Source organism: Hyla sarda, chromosome 2, assembly GCF_029499605.1.
Source record: "Hyla sarda isolate aHylSar1 chromosome 2, aHylSar1.hap1, whole genome shotgun sequence".
Classification (NCBI taxonomy): Eukaryota; Metazoa; Chordata; class Amphibia; order Anura; family Hylidae; genus Hyla; species Hyla sarda.
Genome location: NC_079190.1, coordinates 12411005 through 12427715, shown reverse-complemented (window position 1 = coordinate 12427715; position 16711 = coordinate 12411005). Strand labels below are relative to the sequence as shown.

General features: G+C 43.6%; 1 protein-coding gene across 3 annotated transcripts in view; it reads right to left on the bottom strand.

Moving 5' to 3' along the window:
* Positions 1–16711, bottom strand: part of LRRC32 (leucine rich repeat containing 32) — a 101217-nt gene that overhangs the window by 43801 nt on the left and 40705 nt on the right. Inside the window, exon 1 of one of the 3 annotated variants that reach the window (XM_056561166.1) lies at positions 1136–1260. The exons of the other annotated variants lie outside the window; for them this stretch is intronic. Coding sequence (XP_056417141.1) covers positions 1136–1179 — 44 coding nt within the window. The 5' untranslated portion in view covers positions 1180–1260. Of the gene's footprint in view, positions 1–1135; positions 1261–16711 lie in introns of those variants that run through there. 3 annotated transcript variants of the gene reach the window in all.

The window sequence follows — 16711 nt, the reverse complement described above, 5'->3', positions numbered from 1 at the left end:
TCTCTATATATCTGATGTCTGGTCTCTATATATCTGATCTCTGGTCTCTATATATCTGATCTCTGGTCTCTATATATCTGATGTCTGGTCTCTATATATCTGATGTCTGGTCTCTATATATCTGATCTCTGGTCTCTATATATCTGATCTCTGGTCTAAATATATCTGATCTCTGGTCTATATATATCTGATCTCTGGTCTCTATATATCTGATGTCTGGTCTCTATATATCTGATCTCTGGTCTCTATATATCTGATGTCTGGTCTCTATATATCTGATCTCTGGTCTCTATATATCTGATCTCTGGTCTCTATATATCTGATGTCTGGTCTCTATATATCTGATCTCTGGTCTCTATATATCTGATCTCTGGTCTCTATATATCTGATGTCTGGTCTCTATATATCTGATGTCTGGTCTCTATATATCTGATCTCTGGTCTCTATATATCTGATGTCTGGTCTCTATATATCTGATTTCTGGTCTCTATATATCTGATGTCTGGTCTCTATATATCTGATGTCTGGTCTCCATATATCTGATGTCTGGTCTCTATATATCTGATGTCTGGTCTGTATATATCTGATGTCTGGTCTATATAAATATGATGTCTAGTCTCTATATATCTGATCTCTGGTCTCTATATATCTGATCTCTGGTCTCTGTATATATAAATTCTGCTCTCCTATATCTTTCTGGTCTGTTCTTATTATTACTTTATCTGTCTCTTTATCTCTGAGCTCTGATCTCCCCTCCGCTTGTCCCTGACCCCTATAGCTCTGTGCTCTGGTCTCTATATTTCTGGTCACTTTATGTATGATCTCTAGTCTCTATATCCCTGAACTCTAATCCTTATATCTCTGAACTCTGTTTATTTCTTCTTTGAGTTTTGGATTCTGTATCTCTGGCCTCTGATATCTCTAAGCCCTGTTCTTGTTTTTCTTTATTCTCTTGTCTATGTATCTCTGATCTTTGTATTTCGGATCCCGGGTCTCTGGTCTATGTATCTCTGATGCCTGATCTCTGTATCTCTGACCTCTGTTCTTGTTTCTCTGATCTCTGTATCTCTGACGCCTGATCTCTTGTCTCTCTGATCTCCATTGCTTTGTACACAGGGTCTATATAACCTCTGACCTGTGGTCTTCTTCTCTCTGTGCTGCCTCCATGTTCTTCCACATCTTGACAGAACAGGATACAATGACTCTTTCTCCAATGTAGCCTGATGTTCCCTTTCTATTTAGGACGGACAGTTCTTTGGCCTAAGTGAATTAGGTGTTTTCCATGTCACATGTAGCAGTAATCTCATTCTCTAGCACCCGGTGGTGTCACATTGTAGCCATTATGTTATCTGTCCCCTCCTTTGATGTAATGTTATTATTACTACCCAGGGAACATGCAGTGACTGGCGCTTATCTCCTCCACATACTGGAATAACTAAGCGCAGTCCTGTATAGTACTTTCCACCTAAGTCTATGAAGCTTTTTTCAAGGTGGTTTCCATTCTCTGCTCTTAGTAAGTTATACAACACAGACCAATGTATTCTAGCAAAGGATGTGACCTGGAAAGTTCATATTCCTGTAAAGGACTTTTCAAGTAAAAAAAAATGATAATCTTGTAGACTCCACTGCCCAGTTAAGGTCTGAACACCAACAGGTCTGAAGGTCTAAACACTAACAGGTCTGAAGGTCTAAACACTAACAGGTCTGAAGGTCTGACCACCAACAGGTCTTAAGGTCTAAACACCAACAGGTCTGAAGGTCTAAATACCAACAGGTCTGAAGGTCTAAATACCAACAGGTCTGAAGGTCTGAACACCAACAGGTCTGAAGGTCTAAATACCAACAGGTCTGAAGGCCTAAATAACAACAGGTCTGAATGTCTAAATACCAACAGGTCTGAAGGTCTAAATAACAACAGGTCTGAAGGCCTAAATAACAACAGGTCTGAATGTCTAAATACCAACAGGTCTGAAGGTCTATACACCAACAGGTCAGAAGTTCTAAATACCAACAGGACTGAAGGTCTAAATAACAACAGGTCTGAAGGTCTAAATACCAACAGGTCTGAAGGTCTATACACCAACAGGTCTGAAGGTCTGAACACCAACAGGTCTGAACAGCAACAGGTCTGAAGGTCTGAACGACAACAGGTCTGAAGGTCTGAACACCAACAGGTCTGAAGGTCTGAACAGCAACAGGTCTGAAGGTCTGAACACCAACAGGTCTGAAGGTCTAAATACCAACAGGTCCGAAAGTCTGAATCCCAACAGCTCTGAAGGTCTACACACCAACAGGTCCGAAGGTCTGACCACCAACAGGTCCGAAGATCTAAACACTAACAGGTCTTAAGGTCTGAACACCAACAATTCTAAAGTTCTAAACACCAACAGGGCTTAAGGTCTGAACACCAACAGGTCTGAAGGTCTGAACACCAACAGGTCTGAAGGTCTGAACACCAACAGGTCTGAAGGTCTGAACACCAACAGGTCTGAAGGTCTGAACACCAACAGGTCTGACCACCAACAGGTCTGAAGGTCTAAAAACCAACAGGTCTGAAGATCTAAATACCAACAGGTCTGAAGGTCTAAATACCAAAAGGTCTGAAGGTCTAAATACCAACAGGTCTGAAGGTCTAAATACTAACAGGTCTAAAGGTCTAAATACCAACAGGTCTGAAGGTCTATACACCAACAGGTCTGAAGGTCTAAATACCAACAGGTCTAAAGGTCTAAATACCAACAGGTCTAAAGGTCTAAATACCAACAGGTCTGAAGGTCTAAATACCAACAGGTCTAAAGGTCTAAATACCAACAGGTCTAAAGGTCTAAATACCAACAGGTCTGAAGGTCTATACACCAACAGGACTGAAGGTCTATACTCCAACAGGTCTGAAGGTCTAAATACCAACAAGTCTGAAGGTCTAAATACCAACAGGTCTGAAGGTCTATACACCAATAGGTCAGAAGGTCTAAATACCAACAGGTCAGAAGGTCTAAATAATAGCAGGTCTGAAGGTCTAAATACCAACAGGTCAGAAGGTCTAAATAATAGCAGATCTGAAGGTCTAAATACCAACAGGTCTGAAGGTCTATACTCCAACAGGTCTGAAGGTCTGAACAGCAACAGGTCTGAAGGTCTAAACACCCATGCGTCTGAAGGTCTGAACGACAACAGGTCTGAAGGTCTGAACACCAACAGGTCTGAAGGTCTGAACAGCAACAGGTCTGAAGGTCTGAACACCAACAGGTCTGAAGATCTAAACACCAACAGGTCTGAAGGTCTGAACCCCAACAGGTCTGAAGGTCTAAATACCAACAGGTCTAAAGGTCTGACCACCAACAGGTCCGAAGGTCTAAATACCAACAGGTCTGAAGGTCTAAATACCAACAGGTTGTTACGCCGAGCGCTCCGGGTCCCCGCTCCTCCCCGGAGCGCTCGCAGCGTTCACCTTGTCGCAGCGCCCCCGGTCAGACCCGCTGACCGGGAGCGCTGCATTAGTGTCTCTGGTGGGGATGCGACCCGTGAAGTGGGACGCGCCCGCTCGCGGTTCGCATCCCAGTCTTCTTACCCGACCTGTCCTCCGTCAGTTCAGTCCCGGCGCGCGCGGTCCCGCTCCGTAAGGCGCGCCGGCACTTTGCAATTTAAAGGGACAGTGCGCCTCTGATTGGCGCCTGGCCCAATTAGTGCATACACCTGTGCCCTAGCCTATATTACCTCACTTCCCCTTCACAGCATCGCCGTATCTTGTTGCCATTGTGCCAGTGAAAGCATTCCTTGTATGTCCCAAGCCAGTGTTCCAGACCTTCTGCCGTTGCCCCTGACTATGATCCTTGCTGCCTGCCCTGACCGTCTGCTATGTCCGACCTTGCTCTTGCCTAATCCCTTGTACCGCGCCTATCTCAGCCGCCAGTTGGGGTTGAGTCGCCATCGGGTGGAACGACCAGGGGGTTACATGCCGCAGCAAGTCCATCCCGCTTTGCGGCGGGCTCTGGTGAAAACCAGTAACCCCTTAGACTCCGTTCCTCTGGTACGGCCCACGTCATCACCCCACTGACACTGAGGATCCACCACTAGTATCCTCACAGTACCCGGATCCTGACAGTAGATCCGGCCATGGATCCCGCTGAGGTCCCGCTGCGCGTTGTCGCTGACCTTACCACGGTGGTCGCCCAGCAGTCTCAACAGATAGCGCAACAAGGACATCAGCTGTCCCAACTGACAGTTATGCTGTAACAACTCCTGCCACAGCTTCAGCAACCATCTCCTCCGCCAGCTCCTGCACCTCCTCCGCAGCGAGTGGCCGCTTCCAGCCTCCGTTTGTCTCTGCTGGATAAATTTGATGGGGACTCTAAACAATGCCGTGGTTTTCTCTTTCAATGTTCCTTGCACTTGGAGATGATGTCGGACCAATTTCCCACAGAACGGTCTAAGGTGGCTTTCGTGGTTAGTCTCCTGTCTGGGAAGGCCCTGTCATGGGCCACACTGCTCTGGGACCGCAATGATCCTGTCACTGCCACTGTCCAGTCCTTCTTCGCTGAGGTTCGTAGTGTCTTCGAGGAACCAGCCCGAGCCTCTTCTGCCGAGACTGCTTTGTTGAACCTTGTCCAGGGAAATTCTTCTGTGGGCGAATACGCCATCCAATTTCGTACTCTCGCTTCTGAATTATCCTGGAATAATGAGGCCCTCTGCGCGACCTTCAAGAAAGGCCTATCCAGCAACATCAAGGAAGTACTGGCCGCACGAGAAATTCCTGCTAACCTGCATGAACTTATCCATTTGGCCACCCGCATTGACATGCATTTTTCCGAAAGACGTCAGGAGCTCCGTCAGGATATGGACTTTGTTCGCACCAGGCGATTTCTCTCCCCGGCTCCTCTCTTCTCAAGTCCACTGCAATCTGTTCCTGTGCCTTCTGCCGTGGAGGTTATGCAAGTAGACCGGTCCCGCCTGACCCTACAAGAGAGGACTCGCCGCCGCAATGAGAATCTATGCCTGTACTGTGCTAGCACCGAACACCTCCTGAAGGATTGTCCTATCTGTCCTCCGCGTCAGGAAAGACGCACTCCGATTCCGCACAAAGGTGAGACAGCTCTAGGGGTGAACTCTGCTTCTCCACGTCTTACTGTGCCTGTGCGGATTTCTTCTTCTGCTAACTCCTCCTTCTCAGCTGTGGCCTTCTTGGATTCCGGTTCTGCAGGAAATTTTATATTGGCCTCTCTCGTTAATAGGTTCAACATCCCAGTGACCAGTCTCGTCAGACCACTCTACATTGCTTCAGTTAATGGAGAAAAATTGTACTGTACTGTGCATTACCACACAGAACCCCTGTTAATGTGTATTGGACTACATTACGAAAAAATTGAATTTCTGGTCCTACCCAGCTGCACTTCTGAAATTCTCCTCGGCTTGCCTTGGCTCCAACGTCATTCACCTACCTTTGACTGGATCACCAGGGAGATCAAGAGTTGGGGTTCTTCTTGCCTTAAAAAATGCCTCACGTCTGCTCCTGGCTCCGTCAGTACCCCTGTGGCTCCTCCTATACCAGGTCTTCCCAAGGCCTACCAGGACTACGCCGATGTTTTTTGCAAAAAACAAGCAGAGACTTTGCCACCTCACAGGCCTTACGACTGCCCGATTGACCTCCTTCCTGGTACTACTCCACCCCGGGGCAGGATCTATCCTCTGTCCGCTCCTGAGACTCAAGCCATGTCAGACTACATCCAGGAAAATTTAAAGAGGGGATTCATTCACAAGTCCTCATCCCCTGCCGGAGCGGGGTTCTTCTTTGTCTCAAAAAAAGACGGTACCTTACGGCCATGCATTGATTACCGCGGTTTAAATAAAATCACTATCAAAAACCGCTATCCTCTGCCTCTTATTTCGGAACTCTTTGACCGCCTTCGTGGCGCTAACATCTTCTCTAAATTGGACTTAAGAGGCGCATATAATGTCATTCGCATCAGAAAAGGGGATGAGTGGAAAACCGCATTTAATACCAGAGACAGACATTTTGAATATCTGGTTATGCCCTTTGGGCTCTGCAACGCCCCTGCTGTCTTCCAGGATTTCGTTAATGAAATATTTCGGGATTTGTTATATACCTGTGTTGTGGTTTACCTGGACGACATCTTGATTTTTTCCTCTAGTCTTGAGGAACACCGTCGTCATGTCCGCCTAGTGCTCCAGAGACTCCGTGAAAATCAACTATATGCCAAGATGGAGAAATGTCTCTTTGAATGCCAATCTCTTCCCTTCCTAGGTTACCTAGTCTCTGGCCAGGGACTTTAAATGGACCCAGACAAACTGTCTGCCGTTTTAGATTGGCCACGCCCTTCTGGACTCCGAGCTATCCAACGCTTCTTAGGATTTGGCAATTACTACCGACAGTTTATTCCTCATTTTTCCACCATTGTGGCTCCAATTGTGGCCCTAACCAGGAAGAATGCGAACCCTAAGTCCTGGCCTCCCCAAGCGGATGAGGCCTTCAATCGCCTCAAATCTGCCTTTGCTTCTGCTCCGGTACTCTCCAGACCTGATCCATCTAAACCCTTCTTGCTGGAAGTGGACGCCTCCTCGGTCGGAGCTGGAGCCGTACTCCTTCAAAAAAAACTCTACCGGTCATAACATTACTTGTGGTTTCTTTTCTAAAACCTTCTCTCCGGCGGAAAAAAATTACTCCATTGGTGACCGTGAACTTCTGGCCATTAAACTAGCTCTTGAAGAATGTAGGCATCTGCTGGATGTTTCCAAACACCCCATTGTCATCTACACGGATCACAAGAATCTCTCGTATCTCCAGTCAGCCCAACGTCTGAACCCACGCCAGGCTAGGTGGTCGTTGTTTTTTGCCCGTTTTAACTTCTAGATACATTTTTGTCCTGCTGACAAAAGCATCACTTTCACGTTCTTCTGATGCTTCCGAATCGGAAGCCCCCCAGCAACACATTGTACCTCCTGAGTGCCTGATCTCCTCTGCTCCAGCTTCTATCAGACAAACTCCTCCTGGAAAGACTTTCGTCCCCCCACACCAGCGCCTCAAGATCCTCAAGTGGGGACACTCCTCGCACCTCGCCGGCCATGCTGGCGTCAAGAAGTCCATCCAACTCATTTCTCGTTTATATTGGTGGCCTACCCTGGAGGCAGATGTCGCTGATTTCGTTCAAGCCTGTACAGTTTTTGCCCGGGACAAGACTCCTCGCCAGAAGCCTGCTGGACTCCTTCATCCTTTACCTGTTCCTGAGCTACCATGGTCTCAAATTGCCATGGATTTTATTACGGATCTGCCTTTATCCCATGGCAACACAGTCATCTGGGTGGTCGTTGATATCACGATTCGGCTTACAGGTTGTGGATCCACTGTGTCAGCGAGGGATTGGCGTGGACCGTGCTGGTGGACCGGTTCTAAGAGGCTACTGGTGTTCACCAGAGCCCGCCGCAAAGTGGGATGGTCTTGCTGTGGCGGTAGCAACCAGGTCGTATCCACTAGCAACGGCTCAACCTCGCTGACTGCTGAGAAGGCGTGGGACAGAAGGACTAGGCAGAGGCAAGGTCAGACGTAGCAGAAGGTCGGGGCAGGCGGCAAGGTTCGTAGTCAATATGGATAGCAGGAGATCAGGTAACACAGGCTTTGGACAACACTAAACGCTTTCACTGGCACAAGGCAACAAGATCCAGCAAGGAAGTGCAGGGGAAGTAGGGTGATATAGCCAGGGAGCAGGTGGAAGCTAATTAGGCTAATGGGGCCAGGCACCAATCATTGGTGCACTGGCCCTTTAAGTCTCAGGGAGCTGGCACGCGTGCGCCCTAGAGAGCGGAGCCGCGCGCGCCAGCACATGACAGCCGGGGACCGGGACGGGTAAGTGACTTGGGATGCGATTCGCGAGCGGGCGCGTCCCGCTATGCGAATCGCATCCCCGCCGGCAATGTCAGTGCAGCGCTCCCGGTCAGCGGGTCTGACTGGGGCGCTGCAGGGAGAGAGACGCCGTAAGCGCTCCGGGGAGTAGCAGGGACCCGGAGCGCTCGGCGTAACAGTACCCCCTCCCCTTAGGTCTCCCCCTTTTTTTGTCTGGCAACTGCTTCACATGGGACAAGGACACCGGGAGTGATAGTAGGGTTTCCTCAAAGGCAGGCAGTACAGCAGGAGTGGGAATGGGGAGGGAGGGCAGAGGGTGAAGCTTGGCCCGGGGCATGGTGTCACCAGGACGGGGGCCATGAGGAGGCAAGGCACAGTCCTGATAAGCCTAGGGGAGACGAGGTGTAGGAGGAGGCACTGAGGCTTGCCTGACGGGACTGGGAGGGGAGGAGAGGCATTTCTTGTGGCAAGCAGAGCCCCAATTCTTGATCTCCCCGGTGGTCCAGTCAAGGGTGGGAGAATGAAGCTGGAGCCATGGCAGACCGAGGAGGACTTCAGAGGTGCAGTTGGGAAGGACGAAAAATTCAATCTTTTCGTGATGGGGTCCAATGCACATTAAGAGGGATTTTGTGCGGTAACGCACGGTGCAATCCAATCTAACTCCGTTGACCGCGGAAATGTAGAGCGGCTTGACAAGATGGGTCACCGGGATGCAGAACTTATTCACCAAAGAATCCAGAATAAAATTCCCAGAGGCACCAGAGTCCAAGCAGGCCACGGCTGAGAGGGAGGAGTTGCAGAAGGAGAAATCCGCACGGGCACCGTGAGACGTGGAGAAGCAGACTTCGTACCAAGAGATGCCACACCCACGTGAGCTGGGTGCGTGCGTGCGTTTCCTAGACGTGGAGGACGAATAGGGCAATCCACCAAGAAATGTTCGGTACTGGCACAGTACAGACAAAGATTTTCTTCCCTACGGCGATTCCTCTCTTCCTGGGTCAGGCGAGACCGATCCACTTGCATGGCCTCCTCGGCGGGAGGCACAGGCGTAGATTGCAAAGGATACTGTGGGAGAGGTGCCCAGAGATCTAGGTCTTTTTCCTGGCGGAGATCCTGGTGTCTCTCAGAAAAATGCATGTCAATGCGGGTGGCCAAATGGATAAGTTCTTGCAGGTTGGCAGGAATCTCTCGTGCGGCCAGCACATCCTTTATGTTACTAGATAGGCCTTTTTTAAAGGTCGCGCAGAGAGCCTCGTTATTCCAAGATAATTCGGAAGCGATAGTATGAAATTGGATGGTGTACTCGCCTACTGAAGAATTACCCTGGACCAGGTTCAGCAGGGCAGTCTCGGCAGAAGAGGCTCGGGCTGGTTCCTCGAAGACACTACGGACTTCAGCGAAGAAGGACTGGACTGTGGCTGTGGCAGGATCATTGCGGTCCCAGAGCGGTGTGGCCCAAGACAAGGCTTTTCCAGAAAGAAGGCTCACTACGAACGCCACCTTAGACCGTTCTGTAGGAAATAGGTCTGACAACATCTCCATATGCAGGGAACATTGAGACAAAAATCCACGGCAGAGTCTAGAGTCCCCATCAAATTTGTCCGGCAGGGACAAGCGGAGGCTAGGAGCGGCCACTCGCTGCGGAGGAGGTGCAGGAGCTGGCGGAGGAGATTGTTGCTGCTGTAGCAGTAGCAGAAGTTGCTGTAACGTGGCAGTCAGCTGCGACAGCTGCTGTCCTTGTTGGGCAATTTGCTGCGATTGCTGGGCGACCACCGTGGGTAGGTCAGCGAGACTTGGCAGCGGCACCTCAGCGGGATCCATGGCCGGATCTACTGTCACGATTCGGCTTACAGTTGATCGTTTCTCCAAGATGGTACATTTTATTCCACTTCCAGATCTTCCTTCAGCGCCACAGTTGGCCAAGCAATTTTTTGTACACATTTTTCGCCTTTATGGGCTTCCCACGCATATCGTCTTGGATAGAGGCGTTCAATTTGTATCGAAATTTTGGAGAGCTCTCTGTAATCAATTAAAAATCAAATAAAATTTCTCGTCCTCCTATCATCCCCAATCCAATGGGCAAGTAGAGAGAGTTAACCAGGTTCTTGGTGACTATTTGCGACATTTTGTTTCCTCCCGCCAGGATGATTGGGCCGATCTTCTACCCTGGGCTGAATTCTCGTACAATTTCAAAGACTTTGAATCCTCCGCCAAATCCCCGTTCTTTGTGGTGTACGGCCGTCACCCTCTTCCCCCCTCCCTACTCCCATGCCTTCTGGTTTGCCTGCTGTTGATGAAGTTACATGGGACTTCTCCATCATCTGGAAAGAAACTCAAAAGTCCCTCCTACTGGCCTCATCCCGTATGAAGAAGCATGCCGACAAAAAGAGAAGAACTCCTCCTGTCTTCGCTCCTGGGGACAAAGTGTGGCTCTCCAAGTATATCCGCTTCCGTGTCCCCAGCTATAAGCTGGGACCACGTTATCTTGGACCCTTTAAAATCAAGAGTCAAATCAATCCTGTCTCCTACAAACTCCTTCTTCCCCCTTCTCTCCGTATTCCTAACGCTTTTCATGTTTCTCTTCTCAAACCGCTTGTCCTTAACCGCTTCTCTCCCAAGGTTGTCGCTCCAGCTCCATTCTCTGGCTCCTCTGATGTCTTCGCTGTTAAAGAGATTCTCGCATCTAAGACAGTCAGAGGTAAAAAAAAATATTCTCGAAGATTGGGAGAATTGTGGACCTGAGGAGAGGTCTTGGGAAACCGAGGATAACATCCTCGACAAGGAGCTCATTCACAAGTTCTCGGGTTCCAAAAAGAGGGGGAGACCGAAGGGGGGGGGGGGTACTGTTACGCCGAGCGCTCCGGGTCCCCGCTCCTCCCCGGAACGCTCGCAGCGTTCACCTTGTCGCAGCGCCCCGGTCAGACCCGCTGACCGGGAGCGCTGCATTAGTGTCTCTGGCGGGGATGCGACCCGCGAAGCGGGACGCGCCCGCTCGCGGTTCGCATCCCAGTCTTCTTACCCGACCTGTCCTCCGTCAGTTCAGTCCCGGCGCACGCGGCCCCGCTCCCTAGGGCGCGCGCGCGCCGGCACTCTGCGATTTAAAGGGCCAGTGCGCCTCTGATTGGCGCCTGGCCCAATTAGTGCATACACCTGTGCCCTAGCCTATATTACCTCACTTCCCCTTCCCAGCATCGCCGGATCTTGTTGCCATTGTGCCAGTGAAAGAGTTCCTTGTATGTCCCAAGCCAGTGTTCCAGACCTTCTACCGTTGCCCCTGACTACGATCCTTGCTGCCTGCCCTGACCTTCTGCTACGTCCGACCTTGCTCTTGCCTAATCCCTTGTACCGCGCCTATCTCAGCCGTCAGTTGGGGTTGAGTCGCTATCGGGTGGAACGACCTGGGGGTTACCTGCCTCAGCAAGTCCATCCCGCTTTGCGGTGGGGTCTGGTGAAAACCAGTAACCCCTTAGACTCCATTCCCCTGGTACGGCCCACGTCATCACCCCACTGACACAGAGGATCCACCACCAGTATCCTCACAGTACCCGGATCCTGACACAGGTCTTAAAATCTGACCATCAACAGATCTGAAGGTCTACACACCAACAGGTCTGAAGGTCTAAATACCAACAGGTCCGAAGGTCTAAATATTAACAGGTCTGAAGGTCTAAATACCAACAGGACTGAAGGTCTAAATACCAACAGGTCTGAAGGTCTAAATACCAACAGGTCTGAAGGTCTAAATACCAACAGGTCTGAAGGTCTAAATACCAAAAGGACTGAAGGTCTATACACCAACAGGTCTGAAGGTCTAAATACCAACAGGTCTGAAGGTCTAAATACCAACAGGTCTGAAGGTCTATACACCAACAGGTCTGAAGGTCTATACACCAACAGGTCTGAAGGTCTATACACCAACAGGTCTGAAGGTCTAAATACCAACAGGTCTGAAGGTCTAAATACCAACAGGTTTGAAGGTCTAAATACCAACAGGTCTGAAGGTCTAAATACCAACAGGTCTGAAGGTCTAAATACCAACAGGTCTGAAGGTCTAAATACCAACAGGTCTGAAGGTCTAAATAACAACAGGTCTGAAGGTCTAAATAACAACAGGTCTGAAGATCTAAATAACAACAGGTCTGAAGGTCTAAATACCAACAGGTCTGAAGGTCTGACCACAAAGACTCTTAATATTTTGCAAACTCGATTTATTATTTTTTCATTTTTCACTCTTGAAAATAATTCAGACCCCAAACCAGAACCTTTACATGAATTCAACACCAGACCCCTAAAATAATCTGACCTAACACCAGACCCCTAAAATAATCTGACCTAACACCAAACCCCTAAAATAATCTGACCTAACACCAGACCCCTAAAATAATCTGACCTAACACCAGACCCCTAAAATAATCCGACTTTACACCAGACCCCTAAAATAATCTGACCTAACACCAGACCCCTAAAATAATCCGACTTTACACCAGACCCCTAAAATAACCTGACCTAACACCAGACCCCTAAAATAATCTGACCTAACACCAGACCCCTAAAATAATCTGACCTAACACCAGACCCCTAAAATAATCCGACTTTACACCAGACCCCTAAAATAATCCGACTTTACACCAGACCCCTAAAATAATCTGACCTAACACCAGACCCCTAAAATAATCTGACCTAACACCAGACCCCTAAAATAATCCGACTTTACACCAGACCCCTAAAATAATCTGACCTAACACCAGACCCCTAAAATAATCCGACCTAACACCAGACCCCTAAAATAATCTGACCTAACACCAGACCCCTAAAATAATCCGACCTTACACCAGACCCCTAAAATAATCCGACCTTACACCAGACTCCAGAATAGACCCATCAAATTCATCGGACCACAGACCAGACTACAATGAATCTGACCCCAAATCAGACCCCTGAAATAATCAGACCCCAGAACAGACCCCTAAAATTAACTCCTCAAACTAAATCTGTAAAATAGACAGATAAAATGGACCAGACCCCAGACCAGACCCTCAAATTCATCTGAACCATAAAGATTCCTGGATGACATAATGAGACCTTCCCACCCTGACCTACAGTACGTGCAGATAATCCTGTTCTCCACTTCTCATTTGCATAAATACTTTAGATAGAAACAAGAACAATTTTCAGATCTTTCAAAAAGAAAAACAAAGAATTAAAATGTCCCCAACACAGATAAATGATGGGAGCATGTGTGGGGGATCTATTACAGGAACCAGATCCACAGACCAACATCCCAGGCACTTCACACGTAGAGACCTCACCAAGTGAGAAATAGATAGATATGAGATAGATAGATAGATAGATAGATAGATATGAGATAGATAGATAGATAGATAGATATGAGATAGATAGATAGATAGATATGAGATAGATAGATAGATAGATAGATATGAGATAGATAGATAGATAGATAGATAGATAGATAGATAGATATGAGATAGATAGATAGATAGATAGATAGATATGAGATAGATAGATATGAGATAGATAGATATGAGATAGATAGATAGATATGAGATATATATGAGATAGATAGATAGATAGATATGAGATAGATAGATAGATAGATAGATATGAGATAGATAGATATGAGATAGATAGATATGAGATAGATAGATAGATATGAGATAGATAGATAGATAGATAGATAGATATGAGATAGATAGATAGATATGAGATAGATAGATAGATAGATATGAGATAGATAGATAGATATGATATAGATAGATGATAGATATGAGATAGATAGATATGAGATAGATAGATAGATAGATAGATATGATATAGATATGAGATAGATAGATATGAGATAGATAGATATATAGATATGAGATAGATAGATAGATATGAGATAGATAGATATAAGTTAGATAGATAGATAGATAGATAGATATGAGATGAGATAGATAGATATGAAATAGATAGATATGAGATGAGATAGATAGATATGAGATAGATAGATATGAGATAGATAGATATGAGATACATAGATAGATAGATAGATGGATATGAGAGAGATAGATAGATAGATAGATAGATATGAGATAGATAGATAGATATGAGATAGATAGATAGATATAAGATAGATAGATAGATAGATATGATATAGATAGATAGATATGAGATAGATAGATATGATATAGATAGATAGATATGAGATAGATATATAGATATGAGATAGATATGAGATAGATAGATATGAGATAGATAGATATGAGATAGATATTAGATAGATAGATATGCGATAGATAGATAGATATGAGATAGATAGATATGAGATAGATAGATAGATAGATAGATATGAGATAGTTAGATATGAGATAGATAGATAGATAGATATGAGATAGATAGATATGAGATAGATATGAGATAGATAGATAGATAGATAGATATGAGATAGATAGATTCCTATGGACAGTGTTTAGGACAGATGTTTGTCCATTAACAGCTGATGATCTATTGTTGAAGGGGGATATTATATTCTCAGCCGAATAGACCCAGAAATTTCCCATGTACTCAGGAAACTGCAATACAGTATATACACTCAGTATACATATAGTATATATAGTACAGTATATACACTCAGTATACATATAGTATATATATAGTACAGTATATACACTCAGTATACATATAGTATATATATAGTACAGTATATACACTCAGTATACATATAGTATATATATAGTACAGTATATACACTCAGTATACATATAGTATATATATAGTACAGTATATACACTCAGTATACATATAGTATATATAGTACAGTATATACACTCAGTATACATATAGTATATATATAGTACAGTATATACACTCAGTATACATATAGTATATATAGTACAGTATATACACTCAGTATACATATAGTATATATATATATATATATAGTACAGTATATACACTCAGTATACATATAGTATATATATAGTACAGTATATACACTCAGTATACATATAGTATATATATAGTACAGTATATACACTCAGTATACATATAGTATATATAGTACAGTATATACACTCAGTATACATATAGTATATATATAGTACAGTATATACACTCAGTATACATATAGTATATATATAGTACAGTATATACACTCAGTATACATATAGTATATATATAGTACAGTATATACACTCAGTATACATATAGTATATATAGTACAGTATATACACTCAGTATACATAAAGTATATATATATATAGTACAGTATATACACTCAGTATACATATAGTATATATATAGTACAGTATATACACTCAGTATACATATAGTATATATATAGTACAGTATATACACTCAGTATACATATAGTATATATAGTACAGTATATACACTCAGTATACATATAGTATATATATAGTACAGTATTTACACTCAGTATACATATAGTATATATATAGTACAGTATATACACTCAGTATACATATAGTATATATATAGTACAGTATATACACTCAGTATACATATAGTATATATAGTACAGTATATACACTCAGTATACATATAGTATATATAGTACAGTATATACACTCAGTATACATACAGTATATATATAGTACAGTATATACACTCAGTATACATATAGTATATATATAGTACAGTATATACACTCAGTATACATATAGTATATATTTAGTACAGTATATACACTCAGTATACATATAGTATATATATATAGTACAGTATATACACTCAGTATACATACAGTATATATAGTACAGTATATACACTCAGTATACATATAGTATATATATATAGTACAGTATATACACTTAGTATACATATAGTATATATAGTACAGTATATACACTCAGTATACATATAGTATATATATAGTACAGTATATACACTCAGTATACATATAGTATATATATAGTACAGTATATACACTCAGTATACATATAGTATATATAGTACAGTATATACACTCAGTATACATATAGTATATATAGTACAGTATATACACTCAGTATACATATAGTATATATAGTACAGTATATACACTCAGTATACATATAGTATATATATAGTACAGTATATACACTCAGTATACATATAGTATATATATATAGTACAGTATATACACTTAGTATACATATAGTATATATAGTACAGTATATACACTCAGTATACATATAGTATATATAGTACAGTATATACACTCAGTATACATATAGTATATATATATAGTACAGTATATACACTCAGTATACATATAGTATATATATAGTACAGTATATACACTCAGTATACATATAGTATATATATAGTACAGTATATACACTCAGTATACATATAGTATAAATAGTACAGTATATACACCCAGTATACATATAGTATATATAGTACAGTATATACACTCAGTATACATATAGTATATATATAGTACAGTATATACACTCAGTATACATATAGTATATATATATAGTACAGTATATACACTCAGTATACATATAGTATATATAGTACAGTATATACACTCAGTATACATATAGTATATATAGTATAGTATATACACTCAGTATACATATAGTATATATATAGTACAGTATATACACTCAGTATACATATAGTATATATAGTACAGTATATACACTCAGTATACATATAGTATATATATAGTACAGTATATACACTCAGTATACATATAGTATATATATAGTACAGTATATACACTCAGTATACATATAGTATATATAGTACAGTATATACACTCAGTATACATATAGTATATATAGTACAGTATATACACTCAGTATACATATAGTGTATATAGTACAGTATATACACTCAGTATAC